The sequence below is a fragment of the Aythya fuligula genome, chromosome 25, assembly GCF_009819795.1.
Source record: "Aythya fuligula isolate bAytFul2 chromosome 25, bAytFul2.pri, whole genome shotgun sequence".
NCBI classification, from domain to species: domain Eukaryota; kingdom Metazoa; phylum Chordata; class Aves; order Anseriformes; family Anatidae; genus Aythya; species Aythya fuligula.
In genome coordinates, this window is record NC_045583.1 from 5,694,297 (window position 1) to 5,720,574 (window position 26,278).

Consider the following 26,278-nt stretch of genomic DNA (forward strand, 5'->3'; position numbering starts at 1 on the left):
AAAAAAAACAACTGACCAAACAACCCACTAAAACTCCTGGCCTGCATGGTGCAAGACAAAAAAAAAACACGCCTCTACACATTTTTCCAGCAATATTCAGGAGTTCCCCATCCCCCTGTTGCAGCTGCTGAAGGCAAGGCGACACAACGGGGCTTGGCACGAGGGCGGGGAGGGGAGGCTGTGCAGGGACCCCATGCACACCGACTCGCAGCACCCCACTTCCCCGCCTCGCAGACACGCTCTTCCTGCGGGCAGAGCAGAGGAAGCCGCTCTTTCCTCTCTCTGAGGCTGTCCCAGCCTTGGGGAGGAGCACACTGGTCTTCAGAGGCATTCGGGAACGAGGCACTGAGCCCTGCAGGACCAGGCAGGAGCTGGTGTGGCATGGTAGGAAAGGCAAAACGGAGGCAGGGAGGTGCAGAGCCACGCTGCCCAAAGGCAGAGCCTTAAAACTAGGCTCAGCTGATGACTGACCTTGCTGAAAGGTGCTGCTTTTTCTTCAGAAACCCCCAGCTTTACCAGCACAGGGTTGTGGGGCCAACACCACGCACTTTTAAACGCATTGGCCCAAGTGGTCCCCCAAGGATTTGGGGCAGGAGGCCGAAGCACAGCCCCAACCCCTCGCCCTGCTCCAGCCACGAGGTGCTGAGAGCTCTCTGGTGACAACCAGCAGTGACCACAGGTCACCTTGGGGGCTCTTGGCTCATGGAGAGATGCCCCATGGCAGCGCCCTGAGGGTATGTTTCCCTTGACCACCCTCACCTTTATCCAAGGGCTCCTGTGCCACTTGCTCCCAGCTCCACCCGGCTTCTCCCAAAGCAGCCAACGGTTTCTCCCACTTTGTCTTCAGAAAACCTTGGATGAAGAAAGAAATATGTCAAAGAAGCAGTCACCTTGCGTATGACAGCAAACTAGACCAATTTTCTGAACCTGTCCTTGCAGCAGGAATCGGCCGCAGGCACCAACTGCTGGGTCACATCAGGACAGACCTGCAGGACCCTATAATCAGGTTGTCCCAAGCTTTTTGCCTGCTGCGAGGTCTGCCAGCATGCCTGACCACTCTCCGTGGCTGACGTGCCAAGGATTGGAGAGTTTTCTTTCTGCTTGCAGGAGCCCTCACAGCCAGGAGGCGATGGGTTTTCTTCCCTGGGTGCCAAAAAAAGACTCAGGAGACACTGCAAGGGAAGGGATGGGAGTTCTGCTGATTGAAATGCTTCAGATCCAGTGAGCAAAGTTGAGGAATGGTCTGGCTGGAATAGGGCCATGCTGAGGACAGGGGTGGAGGAGCAGGTACCAGGGACTTCTTTGCTCCCCACTTGCGGGCAGCCCAGACAATGACACTCAGAGCACACACAGAATCATCAGAGGTAGCTCCATGCCGAATGTTCCCCCTTCCCGTGGTTATACAACAGACTATCGGGAGATGTATTTGTAAGTTATTTTGTCCTAAGCAGATCCCAGCTCTTCCAGTGCCTGGAACAGACAGGATGGCTCACACTGGGTTCTGGGGACACAGCAAGCAGGCTGCTCAATTAACTTCCATCATGCACCAGTAGCTGCTGCAGGAACAAGCCTGGATGTTGGGCTTTCTTTAATCAATTTGATAAATCTGATGTGCCTGAGAAGTGCCTTGCCTCGAGCCTCATATTTTCCTTGTTCAGAGCCCAGAGACAGCACAGCTGTGACAGACTTGGCACGGAGACACCCACAGGGTCCGAGTGGCAGCTGTGTGCCGTGGGGAGCTAGAGCATCGCACCTCCAGCCTCAGCATCCTCCTGCCTCCTCACCCTGCTGGGAAAGGCTCGCCCCAAGCACGGTGACTTGCCCTTAGTCACATCCTGGCCAGTTAAACCAGGCTGTGCCGAGCCGGATGGAGGTGTGGGTGCTCCGTGCTCTGCAGCCGTCTGACCGCAGCGGGGTGCGAGTCCCATTTCGGCCAAGAATTTGTGGGAGACAAGCCTGCCTCCACGGCCACGGCCACACAAGGCGTGCCAAAAAGCCTGTGTGGCCCAGGTGCATCCATCAGTGCCCCTCGATGCGCCCCCTCCCTGCTGCCCCCTGCTCCCCGCAGCCCGGAGCGGACAACCCGGCGTGGCCCCACGCGTGTCCGCGGCAGCCCGGCTGCCTTAGCCCGGCTCAGCACGGTTTGAAGGCTGACAGTGCCACCTGGTGCCGCGAGGGGATGCCGCTGCCCTGCTCTGCAGGCTGACAGCGGGGGGACAAGCTGTTGGGGTGCCCCCCAGCAGGACGGGGCTGGCAGCCCACCTGTAGGCAGGGAGCACGTTGCGGGGCTCTGCGCGCAGCTCCAGCATCGTGGGGTTGCTGTCAGCCGCCTCCAAAAGCGGCTCCTCTTCGCTCTCCAGTCCCAGCGAACTGCCCGAGGCATGAGGCTGCAGGGAAAAATTAAGATAAAGGCCATCAGAGTTGATAAAATTCCTCTGCACAAGCTTGACTCTGATGTAACGCCATTTCCAGCAGCTGTTCATGGTGAAAAATGCTAGATTTCCCCACCACTGAGCCAATTTACCAACCATCTCAGGAGTGCTTCATGCAGGTGAGGGGATCTCTCCTGGTATGGATGGGAAACTGAGGCAAGCGGGGGAAGAGGCTGGCCCTGGGCCACACAGGGAGCAAGAGACAAAACCCATCAGGCTCTGGGCTCCCACACCCTAACCCTTAACTTAGCTCTCGTTCCCTGTATTTCTCCAGGCAGTAGCAGGATCTGCAGCTGGCTGGAAAAGGAAATCTATTAAAAATAAATAACAATAAAATAAACTTTCTAAAGCGTTCAGGCAGTTCCCCAAGACTGCTGTTAAAACACTGTCCCGGAGTCCCCCTCTGCTGCCTGGAACAAACCATCGACCGCTTCTGAGCTGATTTAGTGTGCTGCACCAGCCAGCAGAGAGGGGGCCTGGTTTGTCTGGTGTCTCCGTGCTGCACCGTTCACACCCACAGCCACGCTCCGAGAGAGCAGGTTCATTAAAGCTTTATTAAAGCATGAGCCCTCCAACACCCCAGCTTCTTCCTGCTGCTCCCCCAGGTCCCGTGTCAGCACCTCTCAGAGCCCTGGCCCCGCAGCTGGAGGCTCGGCTGTGCTCCAGGTTTGTGCCTCTGCCACAAACCTGCCCTGGTTTTGTTGTCTGGGTTGGAGACACCCACGCTCATCCACCCGTGGCCTCACTTTGTCCCACAGATACTAGGGGAAAACACCAGCATCCCCAGCCAGACCCCTAGTTCAGATGAAGACCAAGTCTGTAGAGTTGTCTCTTGTTTTGGGATCAATGTGTTAGGTAAGTTATTGCAACAGGACTGTCAGACAGCAAGGTAATTCTGTACATGCAGCTCATTCTAGGGCTGCTGGGTGACAATTTTCCCCAATTAAAAAAACACGGTCACAGTGGGGGCTGTAAGACAAGAAGGAAGGGAATCCCAAAAGCCTGGCTCTTGCTGCTAGCCCCTTTTCCCACCCACCCATCCCTTTTCAGCAAATATCCCAACACCCATCACAGCCCTACAGTATCCTGAGACCATTTCCTTGCTCAGCTGGAAAGGACGTGGGGGTGCAGAAGTGCTTCAGAGACACCCCTGAGACATCAGGCCCATAGCCCCAGTGCATTGGTGCCTGGGTAGTGCCAGCATCATCCACGCTGGTCCCTCCCTACACCTCTTCTCAGGTCTGAGGGCACTTAGACTTGCCCAAAAATCCTTCTCACCACGCTCCGTGTCCTCTCACCAACCTTATGCGAAGCCCACTGTTGTCTGTTCATGCTGATGAGCCTGTTCCACAGGGAGAGCTCTGCCTTGGAGGATCCTGCACCCTGATCTGCTGTTTAAGACAAGCCCAGAGAAAGCAGTGACTCCCCAGAGCTGCCGCCTCCCTTCCATGCTGCCCCTGGCACAGCAATCAAACATTTCAAAGGGGACACAGTGCCAGGTCCAGATCCTCCAGTACCAGGAAAGCAGACGGACCTGCTGCCAGGCATGCCTGGCACTGGATTCAGTGGAAAACAGGCTGAGGTGCGCCGTCTCATCCTGTCCCGTCCCATCCTGTTCCATCCCATATCGTCCCATCCCCATCCCGTCCCATGCCCATCCCATCCCCGGGTGATTTTCAGTGCTCTCTGCTCGAGCCCTTGGGTACTCCCCTGGTGGTCTGGCTCCCTGGGTGTATCCCCCTGGTGGGCAGCCTCCAACACACGGTTTTGATGCCAGCATTTAGCCAGCAGACAGGCCTCAGCACTAGCCCCTGGGCTTGTACCCCAAAAAGCAGCATACAAACCCAGAGAAGGGTTACCGGTGCCTAGGGCCAGCCAGCTGCCCCAGGCAGCCCTCACACCCTCAGGTTTAGGGGGAAGGAGGAGGCTTCTTGCCCTCAAACCCACACACTCACCTTTCAGGAGCTGCCCTTTGTCCCATTCAGCATCAAAGCCTGCAGAAAACATCAGCTCAGAGCTTGCAGAGCCCATAACGTCTTCAGCAGCAGCACTCGGACCATGGAGGAGCCCATCCCTGGGGGGAAAAACAGAATTGGGTATGACTGGACAGAGGCAGGAGCAGCATGGCCATTTCAGAGCCCCTAGCAGCACAGCTGGACCCAGCTGCACCCTGCCAGCAGCCAGGAGAGGCCCAGCAGTGCAGAGACTCCTGATGGGTGCCATCGTCGATAGGGAGCAACCAGGGAATGGAGACTGCCTGGGGGTACAGGACACCCTGAAACACCACACAGGTTCGGGAAGCCAACTGGGGCCTTACTGGGGGTGCTGGGCTCATTTCAGTGTTCTCAGGAACAAATAATAATAATAATAATAATAATAATAATAATAATAATAATAATAATAATAATAATAATAATAATAATAATAATAATATAAAAAGGCTACTGTCTGTTTATAATATCCAACCGTGCAGCTTTCTGCAAAGCGTCGCCTGCTTGGGATCTGACGAGGCTGATGCAGCCAAGGGAGCTTCACTGTATCCCTTCAGACATCTGTATCCACAAAGACACGGCACTGAAGCAACTGTGGCCCCATGCCACCCCCCCACCCATGCTTACATCTTCAGAGCTTTGTCCCCAAAAGCTTCTGCTGAGGCCACCCCGCCGGCTGTGTCCTGCTGGGCCCCGCTGCTGGCAGAAGCCTCCTGCCCATCCCCGGCCACCTCCAGCTCCGTGTTGCTGGTGCCGGCGCTCAGGCAGCTCCTGCTGCTCCCCAGGGAGCCCTGCAGGCTGAGCTCCTGCAGTTCCCCCAGCAGCAGCTCCGTGCCCTCCCTCTCCATATCCCTCAGGGGCTCCCAGTACGGGCACTGCTGGCCCCCAGGCTCCCTGTAGGCAGGCGAGACCCGCTCTCCCTGCGAGCCACCGGGGTCCCTGGTGGTGCCTGGCTCTTGGTGCTCCGCTCTGGGCCCCTGTGTCCCCAGAGTGCTTCGGTGGTAGCCAAAAAGCCCCCTGAGGAGCCGGAGCAGGGAGGGACGGCTGGGCACAGCCTGCGGGGCATCCATGGGTGCCAGCGTCAGCAGCGGGGCCGGCCGGTGGAACAACGGCTGCGACTGGGATTTGAATCCAACGGCCCCAAACGGTCCCAGAACACAGAGCTGGGCTCTGAAATGAGCTGGGGGGAAGGATGGCACTGAAGGGGGCAACACGTGCACAGCCCGGGGCTGGGATAGCAAAGGGACCCCCAAAAATGAAGCCTCTCTTCTACCCACAGCAGCTCACTCCCGCTGCATGCCCACCTCCGCCACGGCTTGGCCCAGCCCGGGGGTTTTGCACCATTAAGGGAGGTGGGAAGGCTCAGGCACCATCCAGCAGCGCAAAACCATGGCCAACAGGAGGCTATAATACTACTTCTTCAGGCAGCAGATGAGCAACTGACTTTGCAAATGACTTTTAAAAGGAGTTTGCCACCGCACTGCAATATGTTCATGACAACGATGGCAGCAGCAAACCCAACAAACTATTTTTCCCTTGGGCACTCAGGCACAGCTTCAGAGTTTTCCTAGGACTGGGATCACAGGCAGGGGCATGATGTCTCTGCAAAGTTCCTGTACTTAGCAGAGCCTTGCTATAGCTGCAGTGCCACTGGCACAAAGCTTTCTCCACGGGTGTAGCGAGGCTCTCAGGGCAGCTCGCTGGGTGGAGTTTGGTTTTGCTTCTGTGCTCAAGAGTTTCTCCTGGCTGGCTTTGCCAGCATCTGCTCACCCGTGGATCTGCTACCCGTCAGCTAGCCCACAAGCACAGGCTGCCAGAAGGGTTTCCCCCCTGCCGAACTCATCTAAAACTGCCATGTCATCATGATCAGTTGAAACTGAGATTCTCCCCCCACCCCAGCTGCGTCCTCTTGTTTCCTTTCCTCTGCCATCGCCCAGCTCAGGCGGCCAAGTAGGGCAGGGTTCCCACAAAGCACAGTTTGCAGCCCTCCTCGCCGCAAAATTCACCCCTTCTCATCAGCCCCTTGCACTCTGTGGGGCAAGAGGAGGGCTGGGAAGGCACAGCTCACTGCAGCCCCCTTGCCAGCAGCAGCCCAGGTTTAGGCTGCATCAGCCAGTCGGTGAAATCACTCCGTAAAAACGCCACAAGTCCTCAAACCAGAGGCTCCTTGTGAGGCTGTTCTGCACCTTTGTGCTTACCCCAGCAAGAGGGGCTGTAGGAAGCCAGGAAATTTTCACATCTGTATCTGCAGCCACAAAGCCAGCTTGGAACTTCTTCCCCAGTGCTTCTACATCTTAAAAGCACGGCAATACAAAGCAGGAGTTTAGACCACGTGTCAAATGATCCCCTAAATTCTTACCACCACCATTTCCCAATGCCCATATCAGCCGTTCCCATAGCAGAGCTAGTGTTTTCACACCAATTTCCCTGTTGTCCCCAATGTTTCTCCACTCTTTAACACTCTCCAGCAGCCATTTTCAGAGATTGCAGCACCTGAAGCCCAAGTGCCTGCTCCCCACCGAGAGCTCAGCCCCCACAGCCCCTTTGCTGTGGACACGGACGATTTGTCCCAGCCTTCTGCACAGCTTATTTCTCAGCTTTCCCTGCTCAGCACAATTAGATTTATTCAGTTAGGAAGATCACGGCTACCTGATGCTCGCCAAGTACCACTTTCCCAGCTGGTTTCAACAGCCATGCCACAGAGGCATCATGCAATGGACCTGAGGTGGAAGAAAAGTGGTTTGCCATGAGGAAGAAGAATTTTAGATGAGATCCCCCTTTTGCAAAAGCTCTCACCGCACTGCCTTCTAGTGAGGTAATACAAATGAGGGATGGCAAATCTGAAACGGTGATGAACTGAGGAACAACCCAGGTTGAGGCAGTGTTGCAGCGAGACAAGTGCAGGGTTCACCTGTACAGGATTCATCCCCTGCAGTGCCTGTGCTGGTGTATAGGCTGAAACTAGGCACAGACAATGCCAGCTGTGCACAAGAAAAGCCACCACAGGATGAAGGTTGATGGGCCTCAAGACCCCCAGGTCAAGGTGTTTCTCTGGGAGGATGGCAGACCCCTGCCTGCCAGGCTGATGGGGACAGGCCCCGTTAGCTGCTGCCTCACCTTCCTCTGCTCCATGGTTATGGTCTTATACCCCAAAAAGCCATTTCTGAGCAGGCACAGCTCTCCTGGCCCTTGGTCCCCTAGGTCACCAGAGACATTCATTGCTTCCCCCATCACAGCCAGCTCTTTGCTGGTGCCCAGGGGGTGAGGGCAGCTCTGGAGCCAGGGCTGTGCCCCCTGCATCTGGGGGCTGCTTCCCCAGTGAAGCTCAAGCAGGGATTCATCAAATCCTTTCATTCTGCTCCCCTGGGCAAAGAACATCCCACAGGGCACAAGCAGTGCTCCTACCATGGGGTAGACAAGTAATTGGATGATTAGCAATCAAGCATTCAAACCGGCCCCAAACCCCTGCTTATCTGGCAGCTCACAGCCCCAGCAGCGAAGCCCTTGGCAGCCTCCTGGGGGAAGGGAAGAAGCTGGGGAAGCTTTGGGGCTGAGACAAATAGCCACCCCCTGCAAAGCTATCTTGCTCTCTAGGGTGAATTGCGCCCTTTCCTCCAGCTGCCCTGGTTTTTTTGTTTGTTTGGTTGGTTGTTTTTTTTTTTTTTTTTTTTTTCTGATCTCAGTGGATTTCAGCTTTCCCAGGTGTGAGGCACCTCTGCCACCACTGACCCTTTTGGCCTGGTGGCCCAAAAAGGAAGCTTCTTCCTGGAAACCTAAAATGGCCTGAGGGCTTTAACGCAGCTCCTGATCCTACCTGCCAGGAGAACCCGACAGAGAGCGAACCAGCAGCCTTCCCAAAGGCCAAAAAAACCCACACTGGAGACCACAGGGGATGCAGACACCCAGGGAATCACAGCAAACGGTGCCGAGGTGCATCGCACCACCCCTGCACCGCTGGGCTCAGCACCCAGAGAACCTCCCCGGGTGTCCCGCAGCCGGAGGGTGCCCCCAGCCGGGGGTGTTCCCCCAAATCCCCCCCCAGGCCCCCCAGGAGCATCCCCTGGGTGCACGGCGCTGCTCAAAGCACTGCCGCAGCCCCTTTCCCACGCTCCGGCCGGGGAGGGCGCCTCTAGAGGGAGCTGAGCTGAGCCCTGCCCGGCTCCGCTTCTGCATCTATGGTCTGGGGTTGGGTTTCTAATTTTTTTTTTTTTTTCGGTCTCTCTTCTTCTTTTCCCTCCTCCTCCCCGGCCCTGCTCGCTTCCTTCCCCCGCGCCGCGCCGCTGCGCTCCGGGGAGGAGGCAGGAAGGGAGCGGCGGGGATGGGGCAGCTCCCCGGAGGGATGTGTTAGGGCTCCCCGGGACCCCCCCGGCCCCCCTGGACCCCGCCGGGAGCCGGTGAGTAGCGGGGACCCCCCCCAGCCTCCGCCGGGATGCTCCTTCCAACTCTCCCCCCTCCCCCCCTGGGCCGGGGCTGCTGAGCGCTGCCGGGGGTTGGGGGGGGTTGAAATGCACCGGGGGGACCCTAGGGAGGTGGGAGGGGGTTGGGGGGGGGGGGGAGGGACAGAGACCCAGGGCCTCATCCTGCACTTTTCTGGTGCGGGAGATTTGAACTACACGGCGTAATGCAGCGGGCAGTGGTCTCCGGGTCAGGGCTGAAAGGTCTCGCTCCGTGCTGAGTGCTGCCCCGAAGAGCAAACATCGCCTCTTTTGGCAATGTTTTCTCCATTTTTTTTTTGGCGTTTTTCCCCCTCCTCTCTTTTTTTTTTTTTTTTTTTTTCTTTTCTCCTCCCCTGTTTCTTCCCTCGTGAGGCCACGGCAGTGACAGCCCTCCCGGCACCCCCATGCTGAGCTTCGGGTGCTGGGAGGCAGGCAGAGGGGTTTTTTGGGGCCATCGGTGACAAGAGCCGTGCCATGCCAGGCTGGGGACCGTGGTGACACCAGGCCAGCTCCATTCCAAGCCGTGACCTCAGCCCTGGGCATCACACGTGTGGCCCCATGGGCTCAGCTGCATGGTTTCCTGCTCAGCACCACCAGGACACGGGAGGGGTGGCTGCAAGGTCCCCATCCCCGACAGCTGCTGCCGCGGGGCTCAAGGGCTGGGTGGGCACAGGAAAGCACAAAACTGGGCGAACTTCCCCCATTTGCTCTCTCCAGGGGGGGAGGGGGCTCTGCACTGAACGAGCAGGGGTTGGGGTCCTCTGGTCCTGCTGCCGCTTGCTTTTTGGTGTGATCGCTGCATGGGCTGGGGGCCAGGCACGTGAAATGCTTCTCCCAGGGGACACTCCATGCATTTCCTGGAACGAGATTTTCATAATGCGTTGGGGGGCTGGGGCTGCTCCCATCCTGTTCCTGCGGGTTCCCTGCCCTCCTGCACCCCACAAATCAGCCTCCCTTGCTGGGCTGGCCTCAGCATTTTCCTGCTGCCTGGGCACTGTCCTTTGGGAGAAAAGCTGGGAGAAGTTGAGCGATGGGCACGTCCTGGGGGCACTCAGGAAGCATGTCAGAGACCTTAGAGCAGAGTGAGGGAGGGCGAACCGAGGAACAGTTGAGGCAAAGGTCTTTTTATGAGGGAAGCCTGCAGGAAGGCCGATCCTTTGGCACGTGCTCATTAATAAAGATAAGGCTCCTGTGCCATATCAGAAGTGTTGCTAAATCCACAGCTCAGGTGCTATCTGCTCCTTTTAACCCTTTGTGGCCTCCTACAAGAGCAAAAAGTCAGGGTGGAGGTGAATTGTCCCCTTGCTGAGTTAGACACCGCTCCTAGTGCCCTGCAGCCTCCCCGTGCCTTTGTGTCCCAAGCCCTGGAGGACCTTCATTTTCTGCTGCCTTGGGCTGTCTTTAAGCATCTGGGTGTCGTAATCCTCCTTCACACCCTCCCTGCTCTCTCCTGGCACAGCATTCTCATAACCAAAGGGAATGGGGCAAACCAAAGGGCAGCAACCAGGAAGCAGGAGGAATGAGGGCTCTGGGTACCGGAGGGGCTGGGCTGAGGCACTGGCCCCAGCAGAGGTGGGCGGCCAGCTAGCTCAGAAGTTCATTTAGTTTGCAGGAGTGGGACTTTTGGGTCCCATCTGGCAGTGGGTTGCAGCCCCTCGGCACACGCAGGGGACAGGGATGTGGCCACTGGTCCCAGATGTGCGCAGGAGGGCTGCGGTGCTCCGCAGAGCGAGAGAAGAAAGCGCTGCAAGAAACTATATTAAGAGGGAAACTGAAAATGAAAGTTCCTCTATGGCCCCAGTCGCAGCTTGCAACACTCACTTCCAAAGGCTTTGGCAGACAACAAGTGCGGAGCAACACATGAGTCAGCTGCGGCACAGGCTCCGGAGTTGGGTGTTCCCCCAGACATCCTTCAGATGGAGCAGTCGGAGCCACATCAGAAATTCACGGTTCTTGGTGGCTGAGGTTTGGGCAGAGGCCACGTGAATACAGCCGGCTGCATCAATAGCCTGTGCTGTAAAAGCTCCAGAGGCGATTAAACTCCGGCTGGACACATCCACGACCAGCACTGTGCTCAGCGCAGCCTTGGGCTGCAGCACTGCGAGGCACGGAATAAATTCCTCCTGCTTTGGTTACTCACAAACGGACAGAGAACTGCTCCCAGTCTGCTCTTGCTTCCCTTTGAAGCCTTCATATGGGAGGTGGGCTGCGACTTCAGCCTCACTGAGTGTGCGTTGGCTGCTCTAGGCGCTCGCCAAGGTGCCCGCACCGTGTCCGTCCCTCTTCTGCTCCAAAGCCTGGCTCCTTGCCGCCCCCGGCCTCCGCCACTGGTCCTCAGCATGTTTTCTGCTTTTCCTTGGATGGCGATGTACGAGGTCGGGGAGGAAAAGGGAAATCCTGTCCTCGGAGGCGTGTAGGAAAAAACAGCACCTCCATCTGTGTGTCACCAGGGCTCAGAGTCCCTGGCTGCAGATATGCAAATACGTGAGGGCTTTCGAAGCCAGGCTGATAAACTTTGCATTTCCAGCCCCTCATCCCACCCTGGCTGCATACCTCACTTCACGATCTGTTTTATCATCTCTGTTTTTCTCTTCTGAATAATCAATGTGAGGCTGTGAGCTTGGCCCAGGTGTTGCACTCCTAAGCTTGATGTAGGTGGTTATTTATCTGCAACCCGCACATTTTTTTTCGTTATTTATTTTTGGCCAGAATGTGATTTAAACTTTTGTGTGTCAGTGTGTCCTCACAAATTTAAAGCTGGTGCAAATCAGAAAAACCCACCAGCACAGCCCTATTAGAAGGCCTGGCTTGGGAACATGTACCGGCATGCTGAACAAAAGGCAAGCCACCGCCGTGATCTAACCCCGACCTAAGCAGGCGGCCTCACTTCCTTCTCTGCACAAACCAGGGGTGATGTCAGTGTGATGAGCAGGGGGTAAAAGCAGCTGCTGAGAAATTTGCAGAGCCCTAAACACAGGTATGGTTTTAGGTTGCCTCTGAAGCTCGGGAGCAGTTGGAGATGGACACTTGGTTTAATTTTCTTATTCAGAGAGGAGCTGGGAAGACATGAGGAATGGGAAGTTAGGGAATCTGGGTATAGGAAAAGAGAGACTGGCAGAAATTCTGGAAAACGAGCCAGAGGTGCTTGCAGAGGGGAATTGGCGTTGTTGCTGGGGAAGCTGGCTGTGGTCACAACTTGGTTTGCTCTTGAGCATTCATGGCCATGGCTCAGGCTGGCTGCAGTGGGAATGCAGTGGCTCAGCACCCGGCAGCCCTGCAGCCCTTGGTGCTGGGGTTTTGCTTTTCTTCCCAGTGTGAAGCTGCTGCAGATGATGCCATTGTTTGGGCTGGAGAAGCACTTTCTGGGTCATGGGACAGCCAGTAGGTTTCCAGCAAGGGTGGGGAAGCGGGGTAGGGCACTGGGTGACTTTCCTATTGTGGCATATTACTGTCTGCAAACATCATGATGGGAAGAGAGGAGAAATCTAGCCAAAGGACTCGGTGTGACCATGAGGGAGCAAGTGCAGGGAAGGGAGGAGCCAGGCTGCTCGTGGAGATAAAAGCAAGCAGTGCTTCTCTGAGCCCTTGACTCAGCCAAAGGGGCCCCGTGATGCTGACCTGAGAGGTGTGGGAAGGAGCAAGAGGTCTCCAGTGTGACTGCTGATGGGCCATACCCTGGCTCACGTCCTGTCTGTCCCCTCTCCAGGTAAAGCTGATCCTCCTTAGCATCTCTGCGATGGCCTCAGGGAACGACGGAGACCCACCGAGGGCCCACGGACGCCAGGGCAGCAATGGGCGCAGACTGTCACAAGAGCTCAATTCAGGTAAAAAGGGGGATGTGCTATTTGGGGCTGGGGCAGGAAGCATATTCATTCAGCTGTGGTTTTCTAGTTTGTTTGCTTGTTTTTTTTTCCTGCTGTGTTTCTTTGAAAAGATGTTTTTTCACTCTTCCAAGGGCTTTGCAGGGCTGGGATAAGAAGTCAGCTCTGTCCATCTATGCAGAACTGAACTCCTGAGTTCACACACTCAGAGCTTTTGGGAGATGCTTGGTGTTGGGCTAGCACAGTGGGCAGCAAGGGGGCTTGCAAAGCATGCAGCAAACAGCATGCAGGGAGCTGCTGAGAGCTGGGGTCTGCTGCCAGCTGGGTGCAGGCATGGAGGTTTGGGCGTGGGGTGAATTGCCCCAGCTGGCTGCTCAATGTGCCACAGGTGCTGGGTGTCATTTACTTTCCCTTCCGCCAACACAAGCGAGCGAAAGGTACTTGAGGTTTAAAGCAGGCAGGAGAACGTGCTGTGCCGAGCGGTTTCAGTCGTGCAGCATTGGCTGCCGGACCAAGTTGGGTCTCTGCTTTGTCAGGGCGGTGACAAAAAGTTTGGGGTCAGGAAGGGCAAGAAGCGGTGCCTCCCGTTCCCCATGCATCCCGAGCCCAGCAGAAGGTGTGATTGCATTGCCTGCTGATGGGTGAAACTGGGAACTGGACCGAAAGGAAGCTGGGAAAAGCCTCAGCTCCCGTTTTGTCCCCGGCTGATAAAATGCCGCTGCACAGTGAGGTGTTCAATTCGGGTGGCTTCTTAACCTGTTTTGCAGGTGGACTTGTAAATAAGGCTGAGTCACCGCTGCTCTGTCAATACTGGAGATTAGAAGTTATATCTAACTGTTTATGTGTCTGAGTCCAGATCCAGCTCAGAGCTGGTTTATGGGCCTGGTTATGTTGTTTGTATTCTGGTACAGCCCAGGCTCTTCTCCATCTCGGAGTACCATTTGTTCTGGATCCTGCATGAACACATTAGAGGAGGGAAAAAAAAAACAACAAAACCACAACTGTCCTTCCCTTACCAAAGTCTACAAGGCATAAAAATAAATAAATTAGAACAGTTGTTTACGTATGCTGATTTCCTGTTGAGGCCTATGAGATGCTGATGTGAAAACCTGCGAGAGGATTGGGCCCTGAACTCTAACCACACAGTTTTACAGTCACACTTCCTGTACATTTGCAAACACTTACTGGCAATACTGGTACCCGTCTGTTTCCCAAAAATCAGGGGTCCACCTGGAATTTGGAGGATCCCTCTGTACCTCTTTGGGAGAAGCCACATGGACTCAGGTGACAGCAAAAATGTGCAGCTTCTAACAACATGTGCTATGGGACTACTGGGTGGAAGAAAGCTTTTGTCACCAGGTATTAAGCCTGGTTTTCATTTAGGGCTTGCTTGCCTTGTTTGTTTGTCTTTGGATGCATAGGGAGCAAAGGGATTTCTCTGCTGGTCAAGGATTTGAGTGTTGTCTTGATCCCTTGTTCTACCAGGCCTTGCTTAGGGCAGGGACAAGATGCTGGTGTTTCTGCGAGGCTGGGTTGCAACCCACACTTCTCGTATTTTTAGGGTTTTGTAGATGAAGGCAGGAGCCTTGTGGCAGTGTGTGATGAAGAGGAGGAACAATGTAATTCATGAACAGTCACACAAAGGGGAGCAAACATTGCAGGAGGGCTGGGAGGCCCAGAACCAACAGTACTAAGCTGAGCTCAGGAAGTGGAGTTCCTAATTCAGAGAACTAACTCGTTAACCTTGCCCTACTTCATTTCCCATCTGTAAAATGGGGCTGGTGGCACTTCCCTGTTCAGACATGTTGCCAGGGTGTGCGCACAGCTCTGGGAACGGTTGGGATAACTACACTAAGGCTCAGGTCAGGGGGACATCCCATGCCAGGGGACATCCCATGGACATGGCTGTCCTCACACCTGCAGGTAGTTGTGCAAAATGCAGCTTACCGCCCCTACAGTGAAGAAGGACAAGTGCAAATACTATCTGTGCAGTCACACTTAGCTCCTGTATGGGCCACATTAGCTGGAATCCCAAAGCGCTTTGCTGAGAAAGGTGTAGGTGCTATATCTGCTTCTGCTGCTAGGGAAGTGGACAGAGACTTGGAACAAGGCTCTGTGAGGATGTCTGCTGTGTCAGGGTTGTGCCTGGAAAACCCAGCCATCTGACTCAGAGTTTGCAGTGCTAAACTGGCAACTGCTCTCTTACTCTGATTACCTGGGCTTTCTCATTTGTTTGTGTGCTTAATACTCACATAACAAACTCGGAGAGGTGTACGGCTTGGTCCCTAGTTGTTTATCTTAGCTGTGGACTTGACATCGCATGCGAAAGAAATGATGAATTGATAAATAGTTGCTCAGAGAGGTTAGTCATGCGTCTGTGAGTACCTCCATGTCTTCATCTCCAAGACCACCTGCAAAATGAGTAGGAAAAAAAAGTGACCTGTTTAAGCCCAGGCTCTCAAAGTTTCTGTAGAGCAACTGAAACTGTTTGACCGTGCTTTTCTTTGCTCTGGTGCCCCTGCAGGTCCCATCTCCAGCACAAACAGACACTGAGTATTGGATTTCCCTGTTGAACTGCATCTCCCATCAATATGAGATTTCCATTAAAAAAAAAAAAAAGTCATCCTTCTTATGGCTGCACAAGGGAATAGCCCTGCTCTGGAAGTGCCTTATGGCTCCTTTATTCCTGCCTGAAAAGGATGTTCCAAAAAATCACTTCTAAAAACACTGTTGGGCCAGAGCTGATGCCCACCTATCTCAGGCATCCCACCGAGCACGGGGCCCTGCCTCCCTTTGCAGTCCCAGAGATCAGCAAATATGGGACAGGTCTCAGCTTGGGCAGCAAAGTACCCGAGCAAGACCATGCAGTGGCCCCCAGCCCCTGCTGGGGTGGCACCCCCTGAACTAAAGCAGGTTCCTTGACTTCAGTCCAGGATCTGGACCAGAAAATCTCCCTCATAAATAGAGAAATTTCAATCCTAAAACCAATGGTGTTTGCCCAGTAGCTCTGTGTGGTGGCTTTTTGAGGATCTCGCTCCTCTTTTGGGTGGGAAGATATTTTCTGTAAAGAACAGAGCAAGGGGAATTGCTTTGTCCTTAGCAGATGACTCTGGGGAAGGCAGTTTTTCATTTACCTGTCTGGAAGCTCTGATCTCGAGCGATGCAGGGTTATGCCAGCACGATGCATTTTTAAGCTGATCAGCCTTTGATCCTAGATGGCATTGCTGATGACAGGGGTAGGTTACACAAGGTGCTGCCTGGCCGGGTGGAAGCTAGCTTAACTCCCTTAATGCAGATGCTGCTTGTCCCACACCTGAATTGCAACTGCAACCCCTCAAAGCAAAAACCTCCAGGGACTGTTCTTGGTCCCTTGAGCTGTCTTCTCCCTTGGGATCCAGCCGATGTTTCCCAGTTGGATATCAGTCTCTGTGCGGACAGCTACTGTGGTTATTGCCCATCTCCTGAGCTCAAAAGGGACGCTGCCAGGTTGCATCTGTCACTATTGCAGCCTGTAGCAGGGCTGTTAAGTTGTAATGACATCTGAGGGGTGATTTTTTTGAGGCTGATAGTTTTTACCAGCTGCACCCCGGGAGAGAGGAACAGTGAGAAAGAAAGCAGAATCCAGGCGAGGGGCTGCTCTTGGAGCAGGTCTGGCCTGGGTGCTGGGGACCGAGCATGATGGGGTCACCACTCGGCAAAAGGCAAGCGGAGCAGAGTCCTCCCCTGCAGCACGGAGTCTGCCTGATGCCGAGCCCCCTGGTATTGCCCCAGGAGCCCAGAGATGCAGGAGGAGCTCCAGCCTGCTCTGCACTGCTGGTCCTGAGCATCCACGTGGCAAGTCCTGATCCAGAGCCTCGTTCTTCCAGTGGGGGACACCCAGAGGTGGTCCCAGTAGGTGCTGCATTTCAGCATATGGGAGAAAAAGGGGCACATCCTCCTGTCCTCATGTTACTAAAAGTAGTGCCTGGGATAGTTAAAAGCAGGGATTTTTGGGTACGCTTATTTCCTCTTTTGTTCTTGCAGTTTGTTTACTCTGCCTCTCACTGAAACTGTGACTCAGTCAGTTTCGTTTTCTGGTTACTGCTCCCTGCTTGGCTCCTAGTAAGGTTGGATTTGTTTACCGCCAAATAAACCTGCTCCCACAAAACAAAAAACAGTCCCCTGAAAACACAGCCACAGGGGCTTGTCACTTCCCTTCACCTTTATTTACAAAGCCCAAACTCCCTGTAACCCGAGTCTCCGCCCGACAGGTCCTCTGCTGTCCCTGCACCACCCTACCCAGGGCTGGGTCCATCTCCCAGGGGCTGTGCAGGGGCCGTGGAGATGTCACCATCCCGTAGCATCGCTGTGTTTGGAATGCAAGTGGCCAGAAAACCGTGCACACAGGCTGGTGGGTGGATGTGCTGGGATGCCGGGGCCGGGTTTTGGCTGGGTTTGCTGCAACGAGCTGCCCCGCTTGCTGGTGCAGGTTTGCCTGATGGTTGTGTGCTCCCAGTGCACCTTGAAAACCATCACCTAAAGCCGCAGGTCTGCGGGGTCCTGCTGTCCTGCTGCTGCTTTAACTGTGCACAGTGCTTTGCACCTTGTTTGATGTCTGTGAATCTGTGGTGTGCACATGGTATTTCTGTCCCTTACATTTTATGGATGTGCTTGTGGTATTTCGGTCCCCTGTAGGTTTTGCAGATGTGCCATGGTATGTTGGTCCCCTACAGATTTTGTGGATGTGCCTGTGGTATTTCTGTCATGTACATATTTTGTGACTTAGAAAAGAAATTGGGAAGAAGTGCATTAACTGGACTTCAGAGCTGATTCCCCCAAATCCCGGGCTGCTAAACTAGTGCTGTAAATCTGAGTGTTCCTCCAGCCAGAATACATTCCCCGGGCTAGCTGAAACCACGCTCTAATCAGAGACACCCTGTGACAGACCAGGTACTTTCCCCAGGAGCTATGCAGTGCGTGAGATAAGGTATCGGTCACCATGGTACCTTTGGACCGGGACGCCTACAGGGGGCTCCCTGCTCCAGGTCCCAGCCGCAACAAGACCCTTTCCCATCCCCGAGCAGCACAGGGTGCACAGGAGAGGTGCTGCCCTCTTCTCGAAGGATCTGTCCCCATGCCCCACGTGCAGTTCTTGAGCCCAAGCAGCATCCAGATGGCGCAGGTTTGCCGCTGCCACTTGCTCCTGACTCATTTCCTGCCTGAGCTTGGTTTTCGCGCGCACTGTCAGAGCCGGTGACGTGACTGCCTGGGTGCCTGCCCCCGCTGAACCCCAAATAGCTGGCGTGCCAAACCCTGCTTGTTTACGAGAGCAAGGGAAGGAAGCTGCGGCACCCAAACCCAGCACAAGCACCAGCTCACAGCCCAGAGCCTCTCCATGCCCAGGGATCGTTGCCTCCACGTGGGTTCATTAACAAAGCTCAGGGCCTGGGGGTCCGCACACGGCTGTGTTCAGACCCCTCGCTGGGCTGTTTGTCTGCTTGCCAGTGCAAGATAAGGAGCCACCTCTTTGGTGTATGATTTCTGAGTTATTCGAAAAACTCATCTTTCTGTTCCTGCCGGCAGCCCGTGCACAAGGCACAAACCCTCCCCTGGCCTCGTTGCTGATGGGTGTAGGTGAGACTGGCAGTGAGCGATTGAATCAGCCAAATTATTATCAGTTATTCCAAAATGACCAGTTTAACCTTTGGTCACTGTGTCATCGCTGATGCCACGCAAGGGCACGATCATGGGTGGCATTAAAATAGAAACAACCCTGCGTTGTTTGCTGAGAGAGGCTTTTCTGCACTGATTGAGCTTTGCTGCCTCTTGGGGTCTGGGTCCAGGATTCCTGAATTTGTCTCTGCTGAACAGTTCCCTTACAGAGAGGTGCTGCCACGTGGGGAGAGCCTGAATGTCAGCAATGTGTGTGGCGATAGCCCTGTGTCTGGACAAAAAAAAAGGATCCAAATGTGGCCCGTGCCCCTCCAAGAAACAAGTCTGGCATCGAAATGAGCTTTCTGAGAACTGATCCATGTTGGATTGCTTTTGCGTTACTTTCTGCTGTTCACTTATAGCTGTGAACCCCAACCAGTCCCCTGCAACTGCAAGGGAAGAGGCAAACTTGGCTGCGTTTGTCACGTCCTGGGGACTCCTGAAATGCTGTGCAGACCCCTGGCAGAGGGCTTGGCTGGCTGCTGAGAGCAGCGACCGCCCAAAATGCGAGCACCATTTGGGTGTTCATCCAAGGGAGAGGGGCTGGGGATGAGACACGGGGCCGCAGGGTGAGGGAAAGGATGCAGACTGCGATGGGAGGGCACCGCCAAAGATGCACGTGGAGAAAGGAGATGTTTGAGCAGGCCAGCACAAATTCAGGCTGGAAACGAAGGTTTGATCCCTTTCCAACTTGGGGAAAGTGAGCAGGTGAGCTGCCCCCTCGACTTTTCTTCCCCTTGTCTCTCTCAGAAGACCAGGTGGCTCAGGAAACCGAGGAGGTGTTTCGGAGCTACGCCTTCTACCGCTACCAACAGGAGAGAGAAGAGAGCGGGGAAGAAGTGCCCTTGGACCCGGAGATTGCGGAGATCCAGCAAGAGCTGGGCAGGTAAAACTCAGGCACCAAGTGCACGCACATCCCTCTACCCTGCCCCAGGCTAGGCTCCGTTACAGACCTGCTTCTGGTCTTACTGGGAAGCCTGGCCTGTCTGTTGTAATGCCATTTTTCCCCTGGGCAGTACCGGGAGCCTGGTGGGGAGGCGCCTGGCCATCATCGGCGATGACATTAACAAGCGGTACGACGCTGAGTTTCGCTACATGCTGAAATCCTTGCAGCCCACCAAGGAGAACGCCTACGATTACTTCATCACGATTGCCTCCAGGTAAGGCGCCAGCGCCCTTGGTGCAGGCAGGAAACTTTCTCCTGGAGGAGGGCAGGGATGAAAAGGTCCCGCTGGGTGCAGTGCAGCCCATTGAGACCTTGTTCCCCAGCCCAGAGCAGCCACCCCTGCTGCAGCACACAGACTCTGTTGGTTCAAACTCCATCCACATCCCTGCCTTGAGCTTTGTCCAAGCTCACCATGAAGGCTCCTGCGTTTTCTGCCTCTGCTCTTGCTCCTGCTGGCACAGTCTTCACACATTATCTCCTCGGCCATGCAGCGGTGGTCCTTGTTCAAGCTGTCTGGGGGCAGAAAGTCTGGGGAAAGTGGCTGGGAAGTGGGACCAAGCAAACGTCCCAGCTCCCATTCAGGTGTACAACCAGCCCCGGACCAAGGCATAGCTGCTGCTGGTCCCAGCACTGCCTGGCTGGTGGCTGGAAGTCCTGGAGGGCCAAGCTTTTGAAGGGCACAAAGAAAACACAGCCCTGGGGAAGGGCAGGCGCTTGCTGCCCATGGTGGTGTCCAGTTGGAGCAGGATGGGGCTGGCTCCAGATGTTGGGATGCCCCAAAAGCCTGCAGCTGTCTGGTGCAGGCAACGCGTGCCCAGCTTTCCCACTTCAAGCACAGCAACGGGATGAGGACTGAGATGCAAACAGCTGGATAACTTTTTGCCCTGACTGCACCAGATGCAGGCTCGTGTCTATGTCCTGAGGCACCTTACTCTGCAGCATTATGCCGGCTCCACCGAGGTGGCTGCAGATGCTCCAACTGTGCCTTGAGGGGCTCAGTCCTCACCCCTCTCCCTGCATTTTGTCCATAGGAAAACCAAGACCCCATGCACATTTAAGGGTTTGCCCAGGGTCCTGCAGAAGACCCCTGACAGGGCTTTTCTGGGTTCTGGCCCCGGGCTCTGGCAGCTCCTGTGGTGCAGACCCGTCCCCGTACACCCTCTGCTCGGTGTGTGTTGTCTAACTGCCTCTCTTCTGTCCTCTTCCTGCTCCCCTCTCCTTGGGAAGCCAAGCTGCGCTGTTTTCACCGCTTTGCCACCCTGAGGCGGTTAACGCACCGCAAACAGGTAAATTAACCTCTGTCCCTCTCTCTGTGCTACCTGTGTCCTCGTGGTTCCTTCCCTCGCCCTCTGCGACCGGCTCTGCAGAGAGGAGAGCTCCCTTCAGCTGTGCAGGGACAGCTGGGGCAGCACCAGGTTAAAACGCAGCACTTACTTTTCTTTTTCCCCTTCTTATTTTTTTATTTATTTATTTTTGATTTTATTTTTCTTTTCCTACTTGCTTACCTTGCTGGAAAACAAGAAAAAAAAACATCTAGGTAAATCAGTGCCAAACCTGCACATGGCAGATTTGTGCCCACAGCAGCTGAAACTGGGATCAGGAACACTAGGACACAACTTAGATGTATTTTGGAGCCCCACAGCCCTTGGGAGCATCAGCTGAAGGCGAGGTCAGCTGTAGGTCTGGGAGGGGTGTGTGCAGGAAAAGGGAAAATCCTGTTCCTTCTGCCTGGGATGCTGTGGCGTACTTGGGCTGCTGTTCCTGCTCCCAGCTGCATGTACAGCAGCTTTGGAGCTTGCTGCAGCCTACAGCCAACTTAAAGTGGCACCTGCTCCAGCTTGCTGGGGTTAACACCCTGGCTTGTGAAAACCCAGGTAGCTCAGGAGCCTCTTCACAGGAGCCAGCATGCCCTTGTATTTGGGTGCAGACCTGAGGGAACGATGGAATGGACAGGAGGGTGGCAGGACAGCCACAGCCATCCCAAGGTGGAATCAGTTCAGCAATTCAGAGCCTGTAGCTGTGTGTGCAGGGTTTGGAAGCTTCCTTTTTTTCCTACAACATCCCCAATCCACCTGGCTGGGGTGTCTGTGTCAGTGTCTGTGGCCGAGGCTGTGGTTGCTCTGCTCTGAAAGCATGTCAGGTTATTGGTGGCCATGTGTTGCTTGGCCACAAAATCACGGCTTTGCCCAGGCGGCAGGGATGCGCCTCAAGGACTAGGGAGGCAAGCCAGCCTCAGCAGTTTTTGGGGGCGATTTAACCAAACCTATCGGCTTCGTTTCAGCCTGTTTGAAAGCGGCATTAACTGGGGCCGGGTGATCGCACTGCTGGGCTTCGGCTACTGCATGGCCATCCACGTCTACCAGCACGGCATAACAGGCTTCCTCCGCCGCATCGCCCGCTACGTGACGGAGTTCATGCTGCGCAACCGCATCGCCCAGTGGATCGCCCAGCAGGGAGGATGGGTGAGCCGGGGGGGTCACGGCTTGTGCCCTGGGGGACCTGGGGGGCAAGGGGAGGCTGATGGGCTCCAAGGTGCAGCTGAGGTTGGTGGGGCCGGCAGCATGGGCAGAGCAGGAGGCCAGACCAGGCAGGGTGCAGGCAGGTCTAACTCCCCCTGCTAACTCTCTGTTTCCCGTCAGGTGGCTGCACTCGATCTGGACAATGTTTACATGAAGTACATGCTGGCGGTGGTGGCCCTGGTGATGGTGGGGCATTTAGTGGTACGACGCTTCTTCAGGCCCTGACCGACGTGGGGGCAGAGACTGGGGGGTCCGGCCAAGCTCTCTCTCAAACCTCTGTCCTGCATTGACGTCTCCCAGGAGAGGGGGGCGATTTGAGGAACCTCTGGGGGGGAGAGAGCGCAGCTTGGACCCGTGACCCTCCCGCTGCAGGATGTAGGGTCTCTGCCACCTGCAGCGATGCCACCAGGAGCTACAGAGAGAGGCAGCAGGGGGGGAAGGTTTGACTTTGTTGGCTGCTTTAAGCCTCACTGCTGAGGACGGAGCATCGCCGTGACCCCAGTAGCCCGCAACAGGGAGGCAGGAAAACAGGCTCCTCTGGAGGAACAAAAGCATTGTTGCGATAATGCCAGCGTGGGCGTATCTGTGCATGTGTCTTGTGTCTCTTCCACTCTGTGCTGTTCCTAAGACACTCTATGGGGTAGGCACAGAGCTCCCCCATTGCTGCTGGCTCTAGCCCAGACTTGCATTCGAAGAGGGATTCCAGTCTTGGTTGCTCCAAGCATTGGTTGTAAGTCCCTGGAGGGGTGAGCCAGTGTTAGAAAGCCATGTGGTGCTTGCTTTCACCTTCTCCGTGCTCCTAAGCCCAAATACTTGAGCTTTCCCTTTCCTTTTAGCAAGCAACCCCTTCCCATTTTTAAAGGAACATGGTGACTGGAGCACAACCTATTATCTGACAATCGATGGCAGCAGCCAGCAGTGCTGGCACAGGCAGACTTCCCCTGCCCCAGCCCAGAGCCCAAACCTGCAGCATCCCATGGCTGATGCTGGTCCCAGGGCCGCAGTCGTGCCTCACTGCCTGTACCCCAGCCATTGCAGGAGTTCAGAGGCCGCATGCCAGCAGGCCTTGGGAAGCGGCAGGTTTCCAAACACTAAAAAGCTGTGGGGTGGTGACTTGGGAGTGTGCAGGCAGCCTGCCCTCCCTCCAGTCTGCTGGCTGCTTCCATCCAGCACACTGCACGGTGGCACGTGAGCAGCCCCAGTACGACCAGTTGGTTCCCTTGCTCTCACTGGGAGGCACTGGTTGCATCTCACCCCTGCACAGGCTCTTTGTTATGTCCTCTTTGAGCTAGGGCTGCCACGTCAGGGCTGTGGGGACAGCAGGGTACAGCACGCTGCCCTGGTAACCCATGGCTTTTTCAGCAAAGGATTTGACCTTGTTCTTGACTAATGCTTGAACATGAGTTTTGGGGGAGGCAGGGACCCAAGCAGGTGCCGCTCGATCTCCAATCTTTCTGACTTTTGCAAAATAGGGAGAGCATTCCAGTGCAGATTGCATGGTTTAGTTCCATCTGTTCTTTTTACTCCAGGTGACTATAAGGCTTGAAACTGTGACTGGCCCTGTCTGAGCCATTCCAGCATCACTGAGCTCCTAGAGCAGCTCAGCCAGCTGGGGGAGGGAGCCAGGAGGACCTTGGAGGTAGGAAATGAGCCATGGACCCGTGCCTGAGCTCCTCTCCTGTCACAGAGGGACCCCAGGGCTGGAGCAGCACCACAGGCATACGCAGCCTGAGCCCTCTACCCACTGGGGCTGCCCCCCAATGGCAGGACCTCGCCTGGCTTTGCTACAGCAAAACGGGCTGGGGGACCACGACTGCCCTTGCTCTGGCTCATCCCCTTGGCAGGGGGGTCACGGTGGCAGGGCAGAGCCCAGCTCACCCACAGCCCTGCCTAGGGTCACTGGGGTGGGCAAACTGGGGGCAGAGGGAGCAGCCCTTCTGCCCCACTGTACCAAAGGTGTTCCTGGCAGACACCTGGCTGTCGTGTTTTTAAAACCTTCCTCTATCACCTCACCGTGTCATTACTTCCTACCTTTGTCTTCAGGTGGATTTTTTCCTCAATGTCTCTCCCTTGGGATTTTGTGTCCTGTCAAAGCACAGACAGAGGACACCTGGCAGCCTTCCTCCTTGCAGCTTAGCGCAGGACCAGCCATAACTTTGTATCACTTATGTCCCTCAAGTTCCTTTTCTTTTTTTAACGAAAGAATAGCAAACTCTTTGGCCTCTCTCCATATCAGTCTTTCTGTGCCCATCACTTTCTGCAGTATCCCAATCCCTGGTGGAGTGTCCTGGACTGTACTCCCTAAAAAGGCATTAAAATATTTACTATAATATTCTTCCGCTATATATCTGTTTGGGTTGCTTTCTTTGTAATATGTATGTACTGAGCAGCACAAGCCTGCAGTGGTTTGTCTGTGCCCAGGTTTTGCAGCTGTGCTGATGCTCTGTGAGCAGCTTGACCCCCCTGTAGTTTATCTGTCCCCTTGCAAGTGCACTTCTTTGCATTTATCCACACACAGCTTCATTTACCATCCTGCCACCTGTTCAATTGTCTTGAGCAGATCTTGAGATTTCCTGACTCTTCTCTGGCATGAACCACTCTGAACAACCTAGTGTTATCATCTGCAGTTTCCTCTCCGCCAGCTTACCTTCTTTTTCTGGGTGAAAACACCACCAGATGGAGCTTTTTTGCCACAGCGAAAATGAACTGATAATTGTTATTTTCCTTTTCTCTTAATCAGTCACGTTATTGATCTGCCACAGTCCTCTAGTTGTCTGATTTGGTTATGTCTCCAGCAGGACTTTTTCCAGAGGGCCTTGGAAAGAAAACAGTACATCAACTTTTATTCACTACTTTACTGACACACTCCAAGAACTCTAACAGATTGGAGTACTTCTGCTAGTACAGAAAGTCATGCTGCTTGTAATTTATTCTCATCTTCCAGAGAAGGGGTTTCACCCTGCAAACCACATTCAGATGTAGGGCCATTTAAATAAAGGTAATTTTTCAGCTTTATGGTAGACGATCAAGCCTTAGTAAAGTCTGTGATACCAGGACTGAGAAGGGAACTTCTGATGTAGGTGCTGTACAAAGGGAAGTTTCCGTTTTAGCTATTTCCTCAGGGGATTTGCAGGGAGGATTGCCTCAGGGTATCAGCACGTCGTCTCGCTCTGCTCTCACCTCTCCCAGCTTTCCTGGCACCATGGCTGAGCAGACAGGCTCAAAGTGGGAACGTGAATGGGTGGCTGCTCTGTAGTACTGCGTCCCGTCACTGGATGGCCACAGCACTGCAGCCACAGCCACCTGGGTGCTGAACTCCCACAGGGGGAAAATCCTGCTTCCAGGCCCCCTCTTTGGCCAGGTGACCGGTGGTTTGTGCTCCCAGAGCTGCGCCGCACACCGGGCCCTGGCACGCAGCAAGGGCAGACATGACTGGGCCAGGGCCTGACCGCTGCTGGGAGCAGGATGGGCTGGGGCTGCTGGACCCAAGGCAGAATAAGGTGAGAAGGCTTTGTCCTCCCCAGCAGATGCTCTTTGCAGGGCCGGTGGGCTCTCTGAAGAGCTGCAGCAGGAATCTACCTCAAAGTCCCACAAGGCAGGGTTCAGGGAAGGGCCTGGCTGAGGCACCGCAGGGCACCTGGGCTACGTGCAGGCAGCTTTAGCTCAGGCTGGAAGTGTCAGGAGCCCTTTTTACCAAAATGTGCATCCCTACTACAGAAGTAAGAGCTCTAAGGAAGAAAAAATAAATAAATAAATAAAAATAAAAAAAAAAAAAAAGAAATCTCAAAATAACCCCAAATGTTCCCTGAGAGGTTGAATCAATCAGTTCCTTCTGGAAGGATAAAGACCTGATCAATATTTTTAAGCAGTGTAAGCTGTGTTTAAACAGCAACCCAGCCACGTGTGATACCCTGTATGAAAAGAAGCCCACGTAATGCACTGGTTGGCAGGCTCTCCCTGTTGTCACCTTCCTAGCCACTATGGTGCTATTGGGGCGTGGCTGCCCCCAAAGCTTTGGTTTCTTCCCCAGTGAGCAAGGGAAGCAGGGAGAGGAAACCCTCAGCTGGAAAAGAAAGGCAGGAGAGCAGAAGGCTCAGCTCTGGTTGCTCACAAGGAGGGGATTGTTCACTGGCTTAAACGGGTGAGAAGGAAAGTTTCAGCCCCTGTCAAAGACACCTGAATCGCTACAGGGTTTGGTGGTGACATAGCAGCTGGAGCAGATGTGGCATTTGTCTAGCAGTGACCCAAGCCAGGGCTGTATTTCGGGAAGGTCTGGCTCTCTGTGATACCTGTACTGGCTGGCACCTGTGCCTGCCTGACTCTATACCGGGTAGGGAAAGGAACTGAAGGCTCCTGCTGCTTCCCTTCTCCACCCAGCCCCAGGATCTGTTACATGGGATCGTTTCAGCATCGTGGTGCCCGGTGAAGGCTTAGGTGCACCC

General features: G+C 54.8%; 1 protein-coding gene across 1 annotated transcript; it reads left to right on the forward strand.

Moving 5' to 3' along the window:
- The first annotated feature begins 8,703 nt into the window (after positions 1 to 8,703).
- Positions 8,704 to 25,579, forward strand: BAK1 (BCL2 antagonist/killer 1). Its single transcript, XM_032203327.1, has 6 exons — positions 8,704 to 8,817; positions 12,566 to 12,683; positions 19,122 to 19,257; positions 19,388 to 19,531; positions 21,599 to 21,779; positions 21,957 to 25,579. The coding sequence occupies exons 2-6, from the start codon at positions 12,596 to 12,598 to the stop codon at positions 22,059 to 22,061; spliced, it is 654 nt and encodes a 217-aa protein (XP_032059218.1). The 5' UTR covers positions 8,704 to 8,817; positions 12,566 to 12,595; the 3' UTR covers positions 22,062 to 25,579.
- Positions 25,580 to 26,278: the final 699 nt, after the last annotated feature.

Bases quoted from the DNA above. Each gene is read 5' to 3' on its own strand.
- BAK1 (XM_032203327.1), top strand. From the start codon at position 12,596: ATGGCCTCAGGGAACGACGGAGACCCACCGAGGGCCCACGGACGCCAG. The intron at 12,684-19,121 runs GTAAAAAGGGGG...TGTCTCTCTCAG, and splicing joins GTCACAAGAGCTCAATTCAG to AAGACCAGGTGGCTCAGGAA. The intron at 19,532-21,598 runs GTAAGGCGCCAG...GCTTCGTTTCAG, and splicing joins TTCATCACGATTGCCTCCAG to CCTGTTTGAAAGCGGCATTA.